A 24,235-nucleotide genomic window follows, 5' to 3' on the forward strand; every position below is an offset into this window, starting at 1 on the left:
TCTGCAAACGATTTCATGTTTAATATAAACTATCGCTTACTGTACTTAAGTTTTTTGAAAAGTCTTTGCTCTTCCCTCCAAGAGTGGTTCAAAACTCACAACAGATTTCTCAATATTCTCAAGAGAATAATAATTTGATGAGAATATTAATATGTGTTTTAAAGAAGAAATACACTATAAATACTACATTATGAAGACGATATTTATATTTATGAGTCCACCAACAGTCTGGATCAGGCAGCGGGTGAACAGTCAAAAAGATCGGGCTTAATGCACAAGATATTAAATAGTTTTATTTACAAATAGTTATGGGTTAATGACTTCTACAGAAAAATATTTACAATGTTTATTTTTAAGTTTTCCTTGACACATTAACAGCCAAAAAACTATGTGAAATATTCCTCTGGTACACTCATGTTCCTGTAGATGCCAGCAAGGAAGCTCGCTGAAGCCTTGGGTGTTCTTGTTCTTTCAGTACTGTTGAAATCCACGTGGTAGATACCGAATTTCACTCTGGAAGCAAGAACACAAGAATGAATTTCAAATTTCCAGAAGCGGCAATTATTGCAGTGCCAAATTCCAAATTGCATTTAAACTATTAAATAAAAGACCTGGGTAATACTCAATACTACTACATATAGACACATCTGTCATGAATGTGAAAGGGAACCAGCTTCCTTGGCGTAATTCGCTAGAGCACCCGCGTCTCCAATTCTGAATAAGACAACTGTTGTGGCCGTTACTACACGTCTATGAAATGTAGCGGAAGATCTTTTCAAGCTTAGACCGTTGGTTGTCAGCACTCGAAGGAAGTTACAGGTGAACCGATTACGTCATTCGTACATTCAAGCGCTGCTGTGAAAAACAAATCATTGAAGAACTTCGTCGTACTTGTTGCCTGCTGCCAATAACACAAGCTAATAAGGATGAAAGGATATATTCATCCTCAATTTTAATCTCACTACAGAACCTTATTTTTATTTCCGTCATAGCTTCTTCCATATAAAGACTGAACAGCAGGGGTGATAGATTACATCCTTGTCTGAAAATCACTTTTAATACAGGCATTTCTTGATCTTACACTGTCACTGCACCTTCTTGGTTCTTTTATGTATTGTATATTACCCGTCTTTCTCTATAGCTCACACGAATTTATCTGACACCTTCCTCCATTGTACATTGAGTGTTCTTTACGACATGTGCGAAAGAGTAGACACCACCTATATATAAGCTGGGCGAGAGGATTCAATGGTTCTTTGTATGCGGACACGCACACGCCCGAACTGCTAAGGTAATTGGCGAACGCTACGAGTAGTGAGGGTAATGGGCAGGTGCACTACGTAAGTAGTATGTGGAGAAGTCAGAAACGTAGATCGTTCAGGAATTGTGTCCGAATGGCACAGGATGTCGAAGCAACTGTTCGCGATAAACGGAGAAACTCGCGTTTGAATCCGCGTCCGGCAGAGGTTTTCAACTTTCCCCAATAATTTATTTCATTTTCCTATAGCAACTACTGGCATTATTACTTTGATTAACTGAAAGGATATCAATGACAAGTTTCGCTGATGACACCGCTATCCTAAATGAAAGCGTGGTGCAGGACATACTGAATGTAATGAACGCTCCACTGAGCACAGCAGATATATTTAGAGCAAAGCGAGAAAAGACAAAAATAATGAGGAGCAGTTGAGATGATGCTAGTGAGAAATTATCATTATTTGGGGCTAAGAAGTGAATTAACTCAAGGGATTCGGCTTCCTTGGAAGCAAAATAACAAATGACGGACGAAGCAAGGAGGACATGTAAAGAGCAGTCAGCCGAAAACGAAAAAGATGTATAAAAGTAGATGAACAGCAAATTATTGCAAATGTAATCGCCATGAATGTTAATACATTTATCCCACTGGGGCCCAAGACGGTCAACGCAACGAATGACTTTCTTCGGGACTCCAAAAATATAAAATCGCATGGGATGAAATCGGGATTGTATGGAGGGCTCTCCTGCGAAAATTCTGCCGAGTAGTCGAAATGAGAGCCACACCATCTCCGGGAAAGTCGTGATGACCTTTTTCTTTGACTGCAAGGGACCGCTTGTCATATTATTTCTGGAACACGGCGCCACAATTAACTCACAACGATACGAGAAGACTTTGCAAAAATTAAGGTGCGCCACCAAGTCCAAATGTCCGGGAGTATCAACGAACGGCGTCAGTCTTTTGCAAGATAACGGGCGTCGACGAGCTGTTGAGGTTGTTTTGACTACGTTGCCGACATTCCGGTGGGAGGTCCTTACACATCCTCCATACAGTTCGGATTACTCTCCATGCGATTTCAAAATTTTTGGAGCGCTGAAGAAAGGCATTCGTAGCCGTCGATTTGCTTCGGATTGAGAGATACTTACCTGGGTACAGTTACGGTTTCGTAGACAACCGCAAACGTTTTTCCATGAAGACTCTGACCGTCTTGCCTCACATTGGATTAGGTTCCTTTTGAAATAATAAACAGTTTCTTACTCTTTTGCAGCTATGTTTTTTTTCATTTGACTGCCACTTATAATAAGTTAGTTAGTTACATGCTCAATAGATCACTTGAACGATTCTTTTATCGAAATGATATGGAATGAGTCAATTTACGGGATGTGCATAAATGATTAGTGCTAACGTTAATGAACACATTACCACTTTATTCCTACTCATGCAAATAATCTTAAATAAAGTTTATTTATTTACTATATTTATTTCATTCTTTTATTTTCTTTACTGGCTACCAGTTTTTACGTAGAAATATTTCAATGGAATAGAAGAAGCTGTCTAGGAGATCTGCTTTTAAATTAGATTTAACAGTTACTTGACTACGTGTCAGACGTTTTATTTTATGGGGCAAATGATAAAAAATTTTTATTACTCCATACTGAACATCTCTCTGACACACTGACAGATTAGGCCATGGGTAATAAAGGTTATTTTTCTCTTCAGCGTTGTAGGTATGTGCATCACTGCTCTACTTGGATCGTGAAGTATTATTTATGACGAATATCGTTAGCGAAAATATGTACTGCGACGGCGTAGTTAAAATGCCTAGCTCCTTGGAGACGTACCCAAATGACACCCGTGGGTAGAACAACATAATATTTCTTACTGCTCGTTTTTGAGAAATCAATACTTTTTTCCTAAATGATGAGTTACCCTAGAAAATTATTCCGTACGACATTATTGAATGGAAATCTGCAAAATACGTCAGGAAGCTGATACATTTGTTTCCAAGATCAGCAATTGTACGAAAAGCAGGGGGGGGGGGGGGCTTTCCGATTAATGAAAAGATGTAGGAATGGAGACTTCAGAAGCATGGACGCATCATAAGGGCACCAACTGCTTCAGTCATCAGCTCGGACTATCATCTCAGTGTCGAAAGCCAGAGACATTGATTAAGACCTACGTACATTACGGTGTCTGGACAATACAACGGCAGATCAAAGATCAAGAAGCCTGAATCTACAGGAAGCATTAGAGCATAACAATGGTGTCCATTGACGCTGCTTCTAAGGGACGGCGGCACGAATAAGAATAAGAGGAAGGAAAAAACAGAAATTTTCGTTTTCCACATGTGTAGAGATGTAACTTATGATTTTTATATTATTTTGTAGTTAAATTGACAGTACTGCTATTTTCGTAGTTATGGAAGAATCATTCTATCTCTGTTCCTGTTTAATTTAAGCCAAGACACACCAGCTGAGATGCAGGTGGTTAATAAATCCTTTGACTTTTTACTATCTCGGCAATTTGTCGAAGAAGAGTTTTACCTACTGCTGAATGACTATTTGCCAACGGCGTATTATCCGAGTTCAAAGCAATAAGTGTCTTAGTAAGCATATACGAGTAAAAGTTTTGTGGCCTCAGTCTCTCAAACCGACAACATGGTGTTCCTACAGGCAAATTGTAGACGAAATGGTGACTGCTATCGACAGTTCAAGGAGTGATAACGAATTTAAAGGCTAGGAAGATTGATGAAGTACAGCAAAGACCACAGAAGAATGGTTCAAATGGCTCTGAGCACTATGTGACTTAACTTCTGATGAGGTCATCGGCCCTCTATAACTTAGAACTATTTAAACCTAACTAATCTAAGGACATTACACACATCCATGCCCGAGGCAGGATTCGAACCTGCGACCGTAGCGGTCGCGAGGTTCCGACTGTAGCGCCTAGAACCGCTCGGCCACTCCGGCCGGCACTACAGAAGAATGAGCGTTAACGATTCGATAACAAGCAGAACAATGGTGGAACAAAATGTGACCGTTTCACAAGAACAACTCCCTCATCACCTGAAGTTATTTGAGGAAATCGCGATACTTGCAAATAAAAGATTTTCGGCATCGCAGGTACGCAAACTCGTTTATATTACTGAACAGCTGAGGGCTGTTATTCCCACATCACTTGCGAAGTTCCAACACACACGTTAAGTTATAGCTGTCACGTCTCATGTGTACATCTACATCTACACCTACATCTGCATCTACATTACTACTCTCCAGTTCACAATTAAGTGCCTGGCAGAGGGTTCATCGAACCACCTTCAAGATATTTTACTACCGTTTCGCTATCAAAAAGGGCGCGGTAACAGATGCATCTTTCCTTGCGAGGTCTGATGTCTCTTATTTTATTATAATGATCATTTCTCCCTACGCCGGTGGGCGCTATCAATGTATTTTCGCTTGCGGACGAGAAAGCTGGCGATTGAAATTTCTTGAGAAGATCCCTCTACAGCGAAAAGTGAGGCACCAACGCTGGTATCGTATCCGTGACACTCCCTCGTCTATTTAGTTATCCATACAGAACGAGCCGTCTTTCTTTCAACTATTTTATGTACTCCGTCAATCTTACCTAGTAAGGATCCCTTACCGCAAAGGAGTACACTAGCAGAGGATGGAGTAAAGTGGTGTGCACAGCCTCTTAACTGGAATTGTTGCTTACTGTAAATCGGGGGTAACCAACATACCGGCTTAGGTGGTATACCCTGGCACATTTAACCTATCGCCACGCCACTATGGCTTAGTGCTCGGAGGGGGGCGAGGGAGAGACTGTAAATGTACCGCATTTGTATGGCTGTGTAGGCGCGCTACATACGACTTGGTTTCGAATTTCAAATTCCTCAGCCACACAGATCACAAACAAATTTACGGTATTATTTGATTTTTTCCTTTTGTACACTGATGACTTAATATAATTTTTATCTAGGACAAACTGTCGGCGAAAGGACACATACGGACAATTTCACAGATTTTCGCATCGAAGATGCCATGTAATCGTAACTTATTAAGTTTCTTATTGGAAGAAAGGTCTTCGCTACAAATATGCTTTCGAAACCTCATTATGGAGATGCCGGAAGTCTACCCGAGGAAATAAATGTGCACCCCCTGGACAGTTTTAGTGTAAAATGATTTATCATTAAAACATGAATCACCTCGCAGGTCAGTCAGTTACATCTGCACATGCAGAGGGGCGCTTTCAACTGAAACGACAAACGATCTCAAAAACAGCTCAAAAACAAGTGTAAGACTGACAGCGTCCCCAAAACGTTTAGGACACTAGCCTCGTAATTCTTTCAACATCACAACGAATTCCCTAAACATCTCCTTTTCTTTAACGGCAATGAGCGTAGGGAACTTGACTGTCTTTGTTAGAATGCGTCTCTTTTATAACGCGATTTTCTTTATAAGCACATCCCCATCAAATCAGAAAGAAACAGTTTCTCACCTTACAGCGTCGTACTATGGGCTGTGTACAGTCAATACCACTTTAAATGCGACGTCTGCACTCCATTATACATGTAGAAGTCTTGAGTTCGAGTCTCAGTCCGGTACACAATTTTAATCTGACGGGAAGTTTCATTCTGGATGTTCTAATTTTCGTTTCTGCACTCATTTTTCCTCCATAAATATACAAATATCCAGCTTTATATCGAAAATTTGTCTCGATATACCCCTTGACTTAACCAATGTACTTTCCAGTAGTACATAAAGTCTCTATATCCTCCATTCAATTCCATCGAAAACTGTTGCAGCTGACACTGGAATATGCATGCGAGTTCAGAAATTTTGCTAGTCATACCACCAGTTTTTTCACGTGTTGCATGCCTAAGAATTTAGCAGAAAATGCTACTTGAGCTAACGAATAATGAATGCCGTCTTTCGATAGTAGTAAATTTTTGCTCTTTCAGTGTCGACTAAATCTTTAAATTCTTTCTGCATAGTTTGTAATATAGTTTCATAGTAAAGACGCATCAAATGATGCTTATGCTACTACATAACTGATACTGAGAATTCTCATCCCTCTCTTCTGTCATTCCCATTCGTTTTTAAAAACTTGTTACAATAAATCGCTAGACTGCCTCTTTTCGTGCAAGCAGCCATTGGATCTGTGAACCTCCTGCAAACAAAGAGCGAAGAGTTACCAGCACTGAACCACAGTTCTGTCGAACTGAAGAGGGTTGAGTCGAGCCAAATATTCCATTCTCTAATACTAACTGAAATGTCACACTTAGCAAGTACTTCCAGGAAGGTACGAGCACAGTCGAAAAAAGCTGGGGATACTGCTCGCACGCCTGTTGTACTATCGCCCCGAGTGAAGTTTCACACGCCGTGACCGACCATGCTCTGAATGTTCTGCGAATGTAACTCCCCCTTTGGTTAGCTTTTCCTACAGATTTATCAATGTGATCCGTTTAAACTAGTTTTTTCGTAACTGTCATCTCTAAGTCTTTAGACATATTTACAGCCTTTAGATTTGTGTGACTTACTGTGTAACCGAAATTCAGCGGGTTCCTTTTAGTGCTCAAGATATCTCGCCCAAATACTTTTGCAATTCATTTTGATCGTATGGTAACTTTGCTAGACGTTAATGACACCATAATCTGATAACAGTCGAAAAGGGCTGTTCAGGTTATCTCCTTATCGTTTACGTATCAGGAACAGCAGAAAGCCTATTGAATTCTTTGCGAAACGACAAATACTTCTGTTTCACTCGATGACTTTTTATGAGTTACTATGGACTGTGAGATTTCTGACAAGAAACTGCTTGCACAACTGAAACTATACTCCACGGGCAGGCAGTTACAAAGTAGTTACACTACAGCACTGCGTTAGCATTTCGTTAGCTAACTTCATACATATAACAGTGGGGATACCAGTAACATTGATGGTAGCTAACGTTTTTATAATAGCATAATGTTTTAGAAATCTGTGTCAGATTTATAAATCTTTACTACTTGTAACTTCCAGCGATATTGTATTATTTTTATCGAGTCGACTCCAATATACGATATTCCACAGACTGAATCTTTGTTAGCCTTACACAATGTCATACGTTAGTGAGAAAACACGAACACGAAATTCCAAGATCTACCAATTAACTTAATGGAAAAAAATCGTCGCAAGAAATCGTCAGGACTCTGTTTTATAAATTTTAATATACCGTCCATATACTAGTCTTCGTTCTCCTCCGAATTTTCACAGCACGTCCAGTTGAGAAGTTTAAACACAACTGCTCATCATGAGGGCAATAAGCACCCATCTTCTTATCCCATATTTGATAACACCGCTGATAGACTTCATTGTGACTATTAGCAGCTATTCACTGACAAGCTCAATATTTGTCTTGAGACAGTAATAAATGGGCAGGATCGAGCAAGGGAATAAATTTAGCGGAAACAAAACGGCAAGAAAACTCTCCGGCGCTCAAGTCCAGGAATTCGTCGCCTGCATTAACCGTATTCATTATGAGGAGACAATAGAAGCAGAAGTCTGAAGTTAAATCCATTGTTTCCGTTTGTCGCGGCTAGAGAAATGAGACTGTCTTATCGAACTAGGTGTCGCGAAAGGCGCCTTTTCCTTGTTAGTCGCCGGCCTTTGTGGCCGAGCGGTTCTAGGCGCTTCAGTCCAGAACCGCGCTGCTGCTACGGTCGCAGGTTCGAATCCTGCCTCGGGCACGGATGTGTGTGATGTCCTTAGGCAAGTTAGGTTTAGGTGGTTCTACGTTCTAGGGGACTGATGACCTCAGATATTAAGTCCCATAGTGCTTAGAGGCATTTGAACCATTTTTGAACCTTGTAGTCGAGCGGTGCTAGGCGCTTGAGTCCGGAACCGCACTGCTGCTACAGTCGCAGGTTCGAATCCTGCCACGGGCATGGATGTGTGTGATGTCCTTACGTTAGTTAGGTTTACGTATTTCTAAGTCTAGGCGACTGATGACCTCATATGCTTAGTCCCATAGTGCTTAGAGCCATTTGAACCTCGTTAGTCCTGTGGCATGACATTGACGCTTGATGATGTGACAAGGAAAGTACGAAAGTGACCGTTTGCGGCATAATGTTGCCTTTTTGAAGTCAGAGGGGTGTAAATGGTAGACAGCTGCAGGAAGTTCTAATGTAATCTCCTCCCCAAAGTCTGGAATATGCAGTTTTGTTCCGGGAAGTAGGATCAGAGTCTTCATCTCGTTGTTGCTTAATACGAAATTTGAAGGAAATACAAATTTAATTGTTTTAAAAACCGAACAAAATGAATGATCTATTTCACAGATGTAAGAAAGATTGAAGAAGTTTACGGATCTGCTTTTTGTATTACGTATTGTATTCTTTTTTGCCCTTATCGAAACATTCCACTTACGCCACTGACAAGTGAAAGGATGAAATATGTCTGTACAGAACACCACGCCGTAGCATCCAATATCAACTTACTTGTACCCATTGTTCCACTCTAAATTGTCTAGAAGGCTCCACGCCGTATATCCAATTACGTTGGCTCCATCCTCGTTAATAGCTTTCAGCATTTCAGCCATGTATTGCTGAAATAGATAAAAAAGGTGCTGGTAAGTTCACTTAAAGAGATCAAGGCAAACATGTTTTTCAGTAAAATAGTTGCTTCCAGTTAAAGAACTGATCAAAATCTAAGTCTATCCCATGAGTAGTGAGAGAAAATATGGAGGTAAAGTAAAACATGTCGTTCTTGCGTTGTAATGTTTCATTCATATATGACATCCTGGTTGAGTATCTCATGACGTATTCAGTTAGTTAATATAGAACTGTGAGAAAGAAATACCATGAATATCCACTATATAATGTTCTGTGCAAGCACACTGCTCCTAGATTATTTACCACATCTAAACATAATTGTTCTACAAAGTAATTACTGAAATAACCTTTGGCAAGGAAAGTGTGAAACGTCTAATCATTGAATATGGTAATGTAAGAGGTGGTAAGAGGTGAACTATTTTTGAAAGATATTACTCAAAGAAATAAGAAAAAAAAAAACATTTAATGCGATAGTGGCTGCAGTTGACTCCCTATTGACAAGTTCTTCCGGTCTGGTCCTGAGACAGTGATATGATAATAATTAATATTCAGTGATACAACGTGAAGGTCGCGTTTGCCGTATACACCCACTGTCAAGTCATGATTGCTCCGGATTCTTGTTCCAGAATATTCGTGGTAGGCAGATTACTCTTTGTGACGAGTCACCTCTGAGAATGGGTGCTCGTTACGTCTACCACATAACCCTGTTAGCTGACAAATCTGCATGCACTTCTACAACTGCGCCTACATCAGTACTCCGCAAGCCACCTGACGGTGTGTGGCGGAGTGTACTTATGGCACCACTAACTGATCCCCCCTTCCCTGTCCCACTCGCTATTGGCGCGTATGAAGAATGATTATTGGTAAGGCTCTGTATTAGTTCTAATTACTCGAATCTTCGCAAGAAGTTTGTGAGAGAAAGTAATATGTGTCGACCTCTTCCCGGAAAGTATTCTCTCGAAATTTGAATAGCAAACTTCACCGTGATGCACAAAACCTCTCTTAAAACGTCTGCCACTTGCAATAAAACTGGTTACGCCAAGAGAAATGTACGAACGGACCTTGGATCATATGAAATGACCGACTTAGAGCTTCAAGACCTAAAACCTAGAAATCCATTCCTTCATAGTTATACGAAAATGTATAGACTTCAACCTATGTAATATAAAAACTTAATGTAATTACAATATTGATTATGGACTTCTTAAAAAGACAAGCGGTAATAAACAATTATTTGCACTTTTTTTAAATTTATGTTTTAAAGGTGGTTTTGCAGGAATAGGTATATAATAGTACTTTCTTTGCAGCATGTTGTTAGAGGTAAATATTTCTCCTTCGGCAGTTCGAAGTACGAGTTTGAAGTGCGAAGATGAAGTACAAGTTTCATGTTTATTGTGTTAGCATGGTGGTTGATGTTAATATGTATTGTGAAGTGACGACTGAAAATATGTCTATGCGACTACAGAAAGTGCACCAGTGTTCATATTACTTAACAAAATGAAATCGAGCATCTTATAGACAAGGATGAATAATCACTAGCAGTGACAGTCACCGAACACGAATCTGAAATAGTGGTGAGTAATACAGACGTGGGAGAATTAAGAATAGGACAGCTTTATTGATGAAGCAGAAGGACAGAAACATCCTGTAAATTAGTAGGAGATGCTAATAATGACATAAGTACCATGTTGGCATTGTTAATAAAACGAGTAATGAGCAGTTTCCAAAAGGTAATGAGCAACTTCGAAATCATAAACAAGAAAGTGTGTCATTCAATAGGAGCATTATTTGAGTGTATCGGTAAGAATACAGCTCAACTAAACGACCCCGGATTTACGAGGTATACGCACTAACGCCCTAGTGAATCAGCCTATCTATTAGTGAAAACAGTATCAAAATACCTACAGTGTTCCAGAGATTAGACCGCACATACAGACAGGAAAACCCGGCGGAGAACTCCAATCAGTAATATGGTAGATATACATGTTGCGTTACCGAGGGTTTCTATTTCATGGAAAGAAGGGAGTGCCATTAGACGCAATCTATTTCCAATCATTGTCTCATCTGCTATATGCTGACAAAGGAAACATGCAGAAGAATACGCAGCAAGCAGTCAGATACATCTGAACTTCAAGGGCCATGTTTTGTAGTTGAAGGTACTCATAAGCTCAATATTATCTCTCCCCATCTATCGTACATGTACATGGAACACGAGTATCATCCTCCCCTAACTATACCAAAGACCAAAGACCAAATGGGAGCTCATCTTTGAACCATTAATGATGGCTTATGATAATACCAGATTTACGAGGAATACTGAAACACGGGTCGAGACTAAGTCTTCTATACTAGTTTATTCTCGGTAAGATCTACACGTAATACCAGCTACGAATCACACATGACGTTCGAAAGAAGTATACTATATTCCGCAAATGCAGCAGTCTGTGCTGATTATCGAACTGCAAATCCTGAAGAACGTACCTAGTACAGTGCTTTTCATTTATTATTGTGTTGCTTCACCAAGAAGCGACGGAAGGCCCTGTTAATATGACAATATGTGCCACCTTAGCACAATTATCCGTATCTTACTGTAGACTACAGAGACAGAAAAAGTCAACTCAACACATCGGGTTCAACAAACAGTGTTTATAACACGAAATAACGTCAGCATATAGTCAGGCGGAACTCGTATTCTTGACAAAGTGCGTACTCATCTAAAAGTGATACATATGACAATCAGACCGAAGCGGCACCCATGTGATTTTCAGTTTTTGATAGTGAAGTACGTCAATGTGTGAGTTCTGTTTCTCTTGCTATATTCGTGGAACAAAACAACAAATAGCTACGATTAATAATGTGAATTTACATCTGACCCAAAATTGCAAACGAAATTTTTGAAACGTGAAGTTAACTTCTCAGCCTTGTTCCTTCCGACAACTGAACAATCCTCCAAATAAAAACAACTACATGTGATGTAGAATAAGCTACATCCTGTAGAACGTACGCAATATAGTGCTTTTCACTTATTATTATGCGACGATAGAATCAGTTTACGTGACAGAAGAGTAGTAACTACTTACAAAGATTTTCGCCTTTCGTTGTACTTACGCCATGATAGCTGATGCGCCCTTGATCGTCCAATTCTCCCGAATCAATGTAGCCATTCTCCGTGATAAAGATAGGATAGTTCGGGTACCTCGTTGACACCCAGTTTATAACTTTTCGGAAACCCCACGGCACAACCTAGAGGAAGAGACATTCAACGAAAAATATTAAATAAAACAAAATCTGCTATTATTTTTGTCATACTATGGTGTACTGCACAGAAAGCAATGCAAATCAAAATTAGGTGAAACTTATCGCACGGAAATGAGAAGGAGTAGATTACGCACATAGTTCTTCTTTAAATATGAATATCGGCGTCCTCTTTCAGAAAGAGACAAGAAATATTTGTATGTGTAAGTATTTGGAACAGACAACAATTAAAGTATTGCTTAGCTTAATACATTGCCTCGCAAGAACACGATAGACGAGTTCAGCTGGTTAATGGCTCATACAGGATGTAACGGGCATAACTGCACATTTTTTATGTGTAGTACCTAAATATGTACGCACATAGGTATGTTGGTTGTTGTTTATTTGCGTCGAACAGTCGTCCCACAAACACGTCAGGAAATTTACATTCTGGTATTTTGCTACATGGTGGTAACTGCACCACTAAGTGGGCTACGCCCGTCAGTAATAATTGCCCTTTTTGCGTCCACACTGCAACACCTGACTGCTGACCAGGGAAAAGTAAGCATTACTGGCTTGCTCTTGCCACATGTACTTGGAGGAACTAACCAATCTAAAAACAAACTACTCTTAATTGGTATAATTATTAGACTACAAATGAAGTAAATACTGATGTAATGTGTTCATTACGTCGTCTTCGGTAACAAATAGAGACATCTGCATTTATATCCTTACACCCTGTATCGAGTGTAAGCTGAGTAAGCTCCTCGACACGTTTGTGAAACGTATCTGCACCAAAATTGAGGGTTCTCTACGAATGTTGTTGCTGGAGAGGTCCGTAGTCGCACGTGTTTATTCTCTATATGTGTGTGAGGAAATTCTTCCGCATTAATCATTTTACTAAATGTTTTGCTTATTGAAACTAACTGGAACTGTCAGTGATGAATGCAGCTAATGATAAAATAAACATCATATTGTAAAGGACAGAGATTGGTTGTTATGTGCTATGAAGGAACACAAGAAACTCTGAGAAACATTGTACATGGAACACAGGTACAAAAATTTTTGTCTTTTCTTCGGAAAGTATGATGCGTTAAACATTTAAGAAAAGTTAAAAGCAAACGATCAAGCCAGAAGGAAATTCGAAAATAATCTCTGTAATGGATATGCGAGATAAGCAGTATAAATATATAAGGGCATCTATTTCGAGGCGGCAAAATCCTGAAAGAAAACTGGAATGTTTCAAAAATCACCAGAACCTAAAAACGTTCCACGATGGTTGGAAATATGGACTACGAGCTGATTCTGTGACTGGACCAGTATCTCTCATCGTTCAGAAATAAGGAGCCTTGCATTACGATGCATGTTTTCACAGAGTGTCGTCTTTTGGAATTATGTCCTGCGGCACGATATGAAAAAGGTTTATATTTTACAAGAACAAGCAGTAAGAATACAGTGTGAAGTACATAATCGCGTAATATAGTGTAAAGTAGATGACTGAACCGTGTGAAATGATCATTTTGAGGAGCTCAGAGCTATTACACTCAGTTCTAAGAACATTTACTCCTTAATGGTCTTTGTTGCTGATATTAAAATTGTGTTTCAACTGCACTGTGATTTTCACAATCGGAATACAAGACGTAAAAAAGTTGGATAGATTTTCCGTCCTTCGCTATTGTTCACAGTGGAGTTACATAATCCAGTGCAGTGGTTTTCAACCAGCTCTCTACAAAAATAAGTTAAGAAACGTGGAGACCCTACGAATTTAAGACAAATTAAAAACGTACCTGAATAATAAAAATATGAAGTATCTGAGTACCTTGATTCAAGAACTGAACATTCCTGTACGCTGCATGGCAAGTTGCAGTTTTCCTTGTACAATAGCACGACAAGTTGTAATTGATTGTAAGCGTGTATCTCTTGTTACAAATTTAAGCATCTGATATCCTTACCAAATACATATCTTAACTCATGGCGAACTGAAACTAAGGAAGAGTCTTGATGGTAGCATAAACCACCTCTTAGTGTTGTGTTACGTTCTTTCTTGTACTCCTGGCTGAGTAGACAATATAATGTGCTCTATCTCAATTATACCTGAAGGAATGGTTACAATAATTATTTTAAGAACTCAACCTACGTGTTTTAGCGAGTCATGGTCGCTTATGCTTCCCAACAATGCTAGGCGTCCTTTAGCATTTACTGACCCCTTGACACAGAGAGTTGACCGATCTCCCAGGGTCTTCTAACAACGATTGCAGCTTACTACATACCCTAGTAAGTTGATAGCCCGTTTTTCAACAATTAAACCGTAACAATGAATCTCTCATAGCGCTTTTGGAAGCGAATCAATTTTGCTAGGCCTATCGTGCTGAATGATCGCCTGCCACTTCTCGGGTGAAGAGCCAGCTTTAAATGACACATACCATCATTGGGAAGCTTTGCGAAAATTTTTGTCTCTAATAACTGTCACTCCCCGTCACGTGATCTGACGTTGGCGGCAAGCTCGTGAGAAGTTATATTCTATTTTGCAGTCATAGGTAAGAGCAGAAAGATTATGACGAACGCGTTGCAGGGATTTTCGGATTAGAAACAATGATTGCATGCATAGCTAATGTGGCAACCACGGAAACATCCGCAACTGACTCACCCGTAGCCACGTGGCTCCGCTGGCGGGCCACGAGAGGTTGTACCACCTGTAGGTTCCCGTATCCCGACCCCACGAGGGCGACAGACCAAATTCAGCAGACCTCACAAGCATAGTTGTGTACGTGTTAAATGCAAGGAAGTCCGCAGATCCTGCGAAAGATACGGGAGAGGTTAGTACATTTGCCATGAAACCAGAAACTGCAGGAGACAGAAAGAACTACAATATGTAGAAACATTGGAGGAAGCACTGGCAAAAGCAGTCGGTAATTTGGGAGAAGGCTTGGGTATCGAAGTCACTTACGCAGTACGAATGACATATACCGAATGCCTCACTGTCGGATTTTTACCAACACAGACGAACGCACTGTGAACTGAAGAAAATAATCAAGAAAATGGTTCAAATGGCTCTGAGCACTATGGTACTTAACACCTACGGTCATCAGTCCCCTATAAGTTAGAACTACTTAAACCTAACTAACCTAAGGACATCACTCACATCCATGCCAGAGGCAGGATTCGAACCGAACACCGTAGCGGTCGCGCGATTCCAGACTGAAGCACCAACAACCGCTCGGCCACAACGGCCGGCAAATTATCAATGGAAGCATAATAGTACACATTCAAGTTAAAGCGATGTAATAAAAAGTGGAGTAATAATACTTACTGAAGTCGTCAGCGACATTCTCACCGTGCAAAATATTACGTGTGGTCCATGCAGCCGGCAGCTTTCTTTGTTTTCCGTAGTCAAGACAAACTGGGGTAATGGCTCTGTAAAATATTGGGAGAATTTGCGATAGCAGGTATTTCCCTGACAGATGTAAGTTATGGAAATGTAAGTACTGGAATACAAGTATATATAGTCATCTATTTCCCCCAGACGACCTTCTCTCGTTATAGATGACTTTAAGATTTCCATAAACTCTCAGTGTTTTGCGTGGTGACAGATCAATCGTCAGATGAAACTAACTTTATAGAGTGGGTGACGAAATCGTAGCCGATACTTTTTTTCGCAAATTTCGATACGATTTCCGCCTGTCTGTTATGTACCAGGTAAAATAAAATTCTTTATGAGGAGTGGCCTTACCCCTATAGTACACATGAAGGACAAGACATTTCTTCGATTCTCCCTACAGGTCCGGAAGAGCCAAATGTCCTTTGGCGTACATACGAGTCGCGGCGTACGACACGTCAATTTCTACGGCTTTGTTCTGACGACCGATGGGGACATTTTAGTTTGTGACAATGACATAACACACTTCGCGACAGAGTGTAATAGTTACGCATGGTCATGATAGACTCTTCACTTTCAGAAGCAGTGGTTTCTTGTCTATAGACCCTCACCGAGCAATGCTCAACTTTGACGTGTCAAACCGGGCATTCATCCTTACTGATGTCCTTTTCTTACATTTTGTGCAATACAGCTCGAAGTGGAACTCAACATCACAGGTTTTCTTGTAAAGTTTAACGCTTGTCTGACCATGTTATTGGACGAAATTCTTTTATTCCGCTTTTGGCAACAAGCTGTACTCCCAACAAAACTCTAAGCACTTTTCCTCAGTTCATATTCGAGGATTTAATTTCCCTCACGAAACTGTATTCTCCATAGATATCAAAACAGAGTCAGTACTATTTATGGCATTGTATGATATACCCTTGGAAACGCAGAAAACAACATCTTAATTAGCTGCCTCGACTGTGAGGCATTCGACATAGATCGCTCGTGTTGTACACTTGACTTCGATGCCCAAGAGTACCAATTTTTCCAGCATTCAACCAAGGCAGAATACAGTAATGTGGAATAGAAAATAATGCACAGTGCCAGGAGGGGCTGCAGGAATGAGTAGCAGAACTGAAGGCAGGAAGTATGGCTGCACCTGCTGCCCCTTTAGCAGGTGTACTGACCGTTGATCATCCTCTTCTCCTCCTCTGTGAAGCTGGGGAGACGAGACCTGGGTCGACCTTCGGCCCTGCTGTTGTTGTCCACACGTTGTCGCACCACAGCAGGGTAGTCGCCATCCACGAAGATAGGGTTCGTGAACAGGCCCAACTGTAAAAAATGTACCGTATGATATCTACTTCACACACGAATACTGAAACCTGTCTGTGCGTTTAACTTATGTTCTCTTTCCTAGCGTTTGGCCAATTCCATTAAGGTCGCTGTTTTCATGATGTTACAAACTTATTTTATTCGAGATTTTCGAGTGGACACACTTTCACGATCGTCAGTTGACCATAGGGAGTTAAGTTGCGTGCCACATCAGTTACGAAACGAGTATTATTGTTCTCCGGTTTATCATATCTTAACTGCTCGTGTATCGTATTTTATGAGGTGGAGATTGACGACCAGCCCAGCATTTGCCTGAACGTGCGTGGTAAACCAGATAAGAACCAGGATCAGGTAGGCTGGTGCATCAGAACAATGGTAATTAATCTGAATGTGCAGTTACTGTCTGGATCTGACTAACCTCCTTGTCTCGCAATATAGCGAGCTGTGTAGTAGACTATACAGGGTGTTACAAAAAGGTACGGCCAAACTTTCAGGAAACATTCCTCACACACAAAGAAAGAAAATATGTTATGTGGATATGTGTCCGGAAACGCTTACTTTCCATGTTAGAGCTCATTTTATTACTTCTCTTCAAATCACATTAATCATGGAATGGAAACACACAGCAACAGAACGTATCAGCGTGACTTCAAACACTTTGTTACAGGAAATGTTCAAAATGTCCACCCTCCATCGCATGGAATCCCTGATGCGCTGATGCAGCCCTGGAGAATGGCGTATTGTATCACAGCCGTCCACAATACGAGCACGAAGAGTCTTTACATTTGGTACCAGGGTTGCGTAGACAAGAGCTTTCAAATGCCCCCATAAATGAAAGTCAAGAGGGTTGAGGTCAGGAGAGCCTTGAGGCCATGGAATTCGTCCGCCTCTACCAATCCATCGGTCACCGAATCTGTTGTTGAGAAGCACACGAACACTTCGACTGAAATCTGCAGGAGCTCCATCATGCATGAACAACATGTTGTGTCGTACTTGTAAAGGCACATGTTCTAGAAGCACAGGTAGAGTATCCCGTATGGAATCATGATAACGTGCTCCATTGAGCGTAGATGCAAGAACATGGGGCCCAGTCAAGACATCACCAACAGTGCCTGCCCAAACGTTCACAGAAAATCTGTGTTGATGACGTGATTGCACAACTGCGTGCGGATTCTCGTCAGCCCACACATGCTTATTGTGAAAATTTACAATTTGATCACGTTGGAATGAAGCCTCATCCGTAAAGAGAACATTTGCACTGAAATGAGGATTGGCACATTGTTGGATGAACCATTCGCAGAAGTGTACCCGTGGAGGCCAATCAGCTGCTGATAGTGCCTGCACACGCTGTACGTGGTACGGAAACAACTGGCTCTCCCGTAGCACTCCCCATACAGTGACGTGGTCAACTTTACCTTGTACAGCAGCAGCTTGTCTGGCGCTGACATTAGGGTTATCGTCAACTGCACGAAAAATTGCCTCGTCCATTACAGGTGTCCTCGTCCTTCTAGATCTCCCCAGTCGCGAGTCGTAGGCTGGAATGTTCCGTGCTCCCTATAAGACGGCGAACAATTGCTTCTAACGTCTTCCTGTCGTGACACCTTCGTTCTGGAAGTCTGTCTCGATACTAACGTACCGCGCCACGGCTATTGCCCCGTGCTAATCCATACATCTAATGGGCATCTGCCAACTCCGCATTTGTAAACTTTGCACTGATTGCAAAACCACGTTCGTGATGAATACTAACCTGTTGATGCTACGTACTGATGTGCTTGATGCTAGTATTGTAGAGCAATGAGTCGCATGTCAACACAAGTACCGAAGTCAACATTACCTTCCTTCAATTGGGCCAACTGGCGGTGAATCGAGGAAGTACAGTACATACTTACCAAACTAAAATGAGCTCTTACATGGAAATTAAGCGTTTCCGGACACATATCCACATAACATCTTTTCTTTATTTGTGTGTGAGGAATGTTTCCTGAAGGTTTGGCTGTACCTTTTTGTAACACCCTGTATAAGCTCGTCTCTACGTCTTAACCTAAAACACAGAGCAAAATCGAGGAATAAGGTATGAATTAAAGAGGAACTCTGTCTCACATTCATAGCTACATTCTGAAACTGTCGTTTGCTACAAACAACAATTTTAGACCCGAGTCTGTCTTCACATTATCCGTCAAGTTTTACTGAACTGTTTCTCTAACGGATACTGTGAGAAGCCTGGTACTTTAGTGGAACGTATCTTTTGCTTTGAGAGTTAATAAAAATGTAAGAAAATGAGGAATGCCTGTTCTATTCAGTGAAAGCTTCAATTTCAGATCATAACTAATAACGCGAATACCATAATAAAATTTAAAACCAATTAGTAACGCCAAAATGCCTTAAAAACACCACGTTATTAATAGCTACTTCCCACAGAATACCGGTATTCTGTGGAATACAGTTGGTGAAACCATAAATTTATGCCAATACACAAGATGTCCCAGAAATGTTGTGACAAACTTGGAGGGGCTGTAGAGGGTACCTTGAAGAACAAATCTAGCATTCGAACCTATGCCAGGCAACGTCATACAATGGAGGTACAGAGTGTCGAATTTATAGCGGCCAACGCCTTCCGCTGGGCAACCTCTTTGGCAGTAATCCTGACCTTGTACCCTGAGAGACCGTAGGCAGAATGTCTCGCAATGTTGTTTGTTATTCAGTCATCGAGACCGATTGCCGCAATGCAAGTGGGGAAGATAGAGCTAGTTGCTGCGTGTAAAGGCCCTGTCTGCTACGAATGGGATGCTCTGTAGTATATGTGGATGACGGCTTTGATCACAGTTATCCATCCAAAGCTTACTTTTCTGTCAGAGCCCTCTATCTCCGATGTTTTTTGGTCTACAGAAGAAAAATAAATGGCGGATGGAAACCAGTGTCCTAAAGTGCATCCACCACGGCAACAGAACATCGCAGGGGTAAGAGACATGGTCCTTCAGCGGTGCACCTACCTCCGTCATCTCCAGCGGCGATCGTGGCATCAGTCAACAACATTGTGGGACGTTCCACCTACTGTGCGTCTGGGTTCAAAGTCACGTTTTGTGCCGAGTGGGTGGCCTAGTAGCCAGAAGATGATGGGTACGAAACTCATTGAAACATTGCGACAAGATAACGCCACCACTCGGCTGATAATCCTAGAAGAATTCATCACGGGAATACGCCGAGAAAGATTGAAATTGCATATGTAAAGTAAGTTTTTTACACTGCCGGAAAAAGTATACCTGGAAATAAGTTTTGATTTTGACCCACCGGCCGTAGTGCCGAGCGGTTCTAGGCGCTACAGTCTGGAACCGCGCGACCGCTACGGTCGCAGGTTCGAATCCTGCCTCGGGCATGGATGTGTGTGATGTCCTTAGGTTAGTTCGGTTAAGTAGTTCTGAGTTCTAGGGGACTGATGACCTTAGAAGTTAAGTCCCATAGTGCTCAGAGCCATTTGAACCATTTGATTTTGACCCGATGACAACATACGCCTCCTGGGGGATAGCAGATGTACTGATAATAGTTTCAACGTCGTCCGCCAACACATATCTACCACAGCGTCACCTGTTTCTAACCTTTAATAGGCAATTCTCACAGCCAGAAGCCTCAGAGTGGCGTAAGAATCAAGCAGGCAACCATGCCCCGGAGATGTGCTTCCTACAGCCAGCTGAGAACATTGTAAAGGGGTCAAATCGTGGTCGTCAGAGTGGTGTGATGTTCGTTTCGGAGAATTACTAGCCAAGTTGGATGTGCTGTGTCAGCCGTACAACGTTGCTGGTGTCAGTGGTCACCCGACCATTCTCACAACTGTACCCGAGGTTCTACACGTCCACACACCACAGACACTAGCCAGGATCGTTGTATTGTAGCGCAGCAGTGGCAGATCTCACGGCTGTGGCAGCACATATAAGAGGGCTTGTGAGTCCAGACGTGTCAACACGAATGTTGCGAACCGGATATTACAGTGGGACCACATGCGTGTACATCTCTAGCCCGTCTTCCACTCACACCACTGCAACTTCAAGCACGACTTGACTACTGTCATCAGAGGATCACTTGGAAGATGAAGTGGCGTGCGATGGTCTTCAGCGATGAAAGCAAATTTTGCTTGCGCGCGAGTGGTGGTTGTTTACGCGTATGAGTAGACATTGTGAGCGCTGTCTCGTAGAGTGCACTCGTCGAAGACGCACTGGCTGCACCGCAGGCATTGTTGTCTGGGGGGCAATAAGCCACAACTCTTCTTCACGTTTGGTGTTTCTGGTACATGCAGAATGTAGCTAGACGAGTTCTGTTAACGTTCTTGCAACAGAAAGGTGATGTTTGGTTCCAATAGGACAGTGTTCGCCCAAAACCTGCCCGTGAAACTCAACGTTCTCTGCAAGACGTGCAGCAACTTCCCTGGCCATCTCTGACTTGTCTCCAATCGAGCTCTTGTGGGGCATGAAGTAAATCGTGCGACTCACAGCCAACAGCTCTTACAAGAGTCAGAGCCTACAATCCCGCCCGTAGAGACTACATCATGTACTCCTATGGGTGTTTCAGCGTGGGTCTATACCTGGTACGTCAGAAACCCTTGTGCTACGTATCTGTAAATTTATTCGTTTTATCTACTCAATGTGCACTGTTGTAACAATTTAAAGCTTGTGCTATTTTTTTTTCCAGCAGTCAGTTTCAAATTTCAATATTTGTTCTCAAACGTGAAACTGCTCTACCAATCACTAATTTATTATTACCTGTCAATGCGTACTTTTTTTGTTAATGGCTGGTATGCATAATTACAGTTCATCCTTCTTTTATTAAATTTTTAACGTCGTGAGACAGCTCTCATGCATCCTGATAACGAATCGAACAGTAATGTTACACACAATAAAGAAAACACTATGTTTAAGAAATTATGCTTATAGACGCTTCCTGAGCGGGAAGGCGTGCCGGTCCAAGGCACGAATCCGCCGGCGGAATCGTGTCGAGGTCTGGTGTGCCGGCCAGCACGTGCATGGCTTTTAAAGCGGTTTTTTCACCTACCTCGGCGAATGCGGGCTAGTTCCCCTTATTCCGCCTCAGCTACACTATGTCGGCGACTACGCAAACACCATTTCCATGTACGGGTACACCATGATAACTCTACCACGCTAACATTTGGGGCTATACTCATCTAGTATGAGACACGTTTCCGGGAGGGGGGGGGGGTGTTCCAGTGGGGGGAGGGGGGGGGGGCGAACCGCTCAATAACATTGGGTTTGTTGAGGGACGGCGATGGGATGGGTAGACTGCTGTGGCCTGTTGTGGGGTTCTGAACCACTGAGGGCTCTGAACCACTGAGGGCTCCGGCGGGACGAAGCCTCTCCTGTTTTTCTAGGTCCCTAATATAATACAACACAATACAATACAATGCTTACAGAGCTAATTGGCTACAGCATGGTTTTTACAATGGCTGTAGCTGCATCTGTAACGTCCGAACCATTCTGATGGCTGCTATTTACCTGACAACCGCCTCTTAGTAAACTAAATTTAACTTATTAGTGTCTGTCTGAAATGTATGCAGCTGGATAAAAGTCTCCGATTATACTACGAAAGTAAGTTCAGGTAATTTTCTATGAAAATTTTCGTAAAATACTAATAAGTGCAATATTTTTTGTTATCTTTATTGCACATTCGTGAAATGATGACTGGTTTCGATTGCTCGAGCAATCATTTTGAAATAAATAAAATATCTTTACTGCGAATAACTCGTCACGTGGAGTAGAAACATATATCGGATGAGTTTTAATAACACAAAAATGGTTCAAATGGCTCTGAGCACTATGGGACTCAACTGCTGAGGTCATTAGTCCCCTAGAACTTAGAACTAGTTAAACCTAACTAACCTAAGGACATCACAAACATCCATGCCCGAGGCAGGATTCGAACCTGCGACCGGAGCGGTCTCGCGGTTCCAGACTGCAGCGCCTTTAACCGCACGGCCACTTCGGCCGGCTTTAATAACACAGTATATGTCGGTATTACATGTGACGACTTGCTCATTATAAGGATATGTTTATCTATTGCGTGTGATTCCTAGAGCAGTCGAAACGAGTGATCATTTTATAAATGTGCAATCAACTCAAATAAATTTTACATTGAACTTTAAAGTTTCTCAAATTTGACAGCGTCTACTCTTATAATACTAATAAATTCCTTTTTAAATGTGTCCCCACGCTGGTATTTTTCATTGATTCTGTTACATCCTCTAGTTAATGAAACAATACTACTATCATTCCTGTTGCTCTTCTTTCGAAATTGTCAGCGTCAGATATAGGCCTAGATCCATATACTACACAAACGACAGTGTCTCGGTATCCTGGCTGGAACACAAACCCTACCTAGCACCTTTATCTTCAACTAAACGTTTGTCATCTTTAAATTTCATGTCCCTGCTGATTACTGTCCCTAATATAGCTTGCCTCATTCCTGTTGTATCTCCTTAACGTTATACGTATCAAGGTATCATTTGCGATGTTCAATAGGAATAAATAATATATTCTACACTGTATTCCATTTGAAAAACCCGACTGTACAGTGTTCCAGGGTGTATACGTGGACAAGGAAAAAAATTCCTGGAATTTTCCCGTATTTCCCGGTTAAAAATACACTTTCTCCCGGATGAAAACACACTTTTTCCGTGTTATTAAGTGACAGTATATTTTCCCTCGGAACTGTAAAACTTATCAATCCTTCGAATGGTTATGTTTTTATACAGGGGCGTAGAATATCCCGGTACTTTAGAAATGGCTCTGAGCACTATGGGACTTAACAGCTATGGTCATCAGTCCCCTAAAACTTACAACTACTTAAACCTAACTAACCTAAGGACATCACACAACACCCAGTCATCACGAGGCAGAGAAAATCCCTGACCTCGCCGGGAATCGAACCCGGGAACCCGGGCGCGGGAAGCGAGAACGCTACCGCGCGACCACGAGCTGCGGACGCACTTTAGAAAGCGAAACTCAGGGAAGAGAACAACTTTTGGAAAGATTTTTGATGTGCAGTAACATGTACGCTGCATATTTTCGTATTACGAAAGTATAAATTCGAATTCCACCAAACACCGCATCTTACTTTCCAAACCACTGTAATCAAGATTGAGATGCGCTTTTGTAAGCCAGTCATAGCTCATGTCACGTGATCCCGCCAGTAGATGACAACGTTTATTTAGACCACAGGACACGTGGTGCAGTCAGCTAATAGCAACATCACTGTTAAGTAGCGCGTATACACAAACAGGAAAAGTTAATGTTTTAAATTAATATACATAGTGTCGCTACAAGAAAAGCAAAGCTTTCACGTATAATATTAGTCCCTAAGGTTAATAAGCTGCAAGAGAAGCTAAGCTTTCACATACAATGTTGAACTTTGGCTTGGTTCAAATGGCTCTGAGCACTATGGGACTCAACTGCTGAGGTCATTT

At 41.6% G+C, this 24,235-nt stretch overlaps 1 protein-coding gene across 1 annotated transcript in view; it reads right to left on the reverse strand.

Moving 5' to 3' along the window:
* Nucleotides 1-267: 267 nt before the first annotated feature.
* The window catches only part of LOC126198687 (myrosinase 1-like), a 57,518-nt gene continuing 33,550 nt past the window's right edge, over nt 268-24,235 (reverse strand). Inside the window, exons 8-12 of the mRNA XM_049935183.1 lie at nt 16,626-16,770; nt 14,725-14,873; nt 11,952-12,086; nt 8,730-8,836; nt 268-513 (exon numbers count right to left, since the gene is read on the reverse strand). Coding sequence (XP_049791140.1) covers nt 387-513; nt 8,730-8,836; nt 11,952-12,086; nt 14,725-14,873; nt 16,626-16,770 — 663 coding nt within the window. The 3' untranslated portion in view covers nt 268-386. The remainder of the gene's footprint in view (nt 514-8,729; nt 8,837-11,951; nt 12,087-14,724; nt 14,874-16,625; nt 16,771-24,235) is intronic.

Source organism: Schistocerca nitens, chromosome 8, assembly GCF_023898315.1.
Source record: "Schistocerca nitens isolate TAMUIC-IGC-003100 chromosome 8, iqSchNite1.1, whole genome shotgun sequence".
Lineage (NCBI taxonomy): Eukaryota > Metazoa > Arthropoda > Insecta > Orthoptera > Acrididae > Schistocerca > Schistocerca nitens.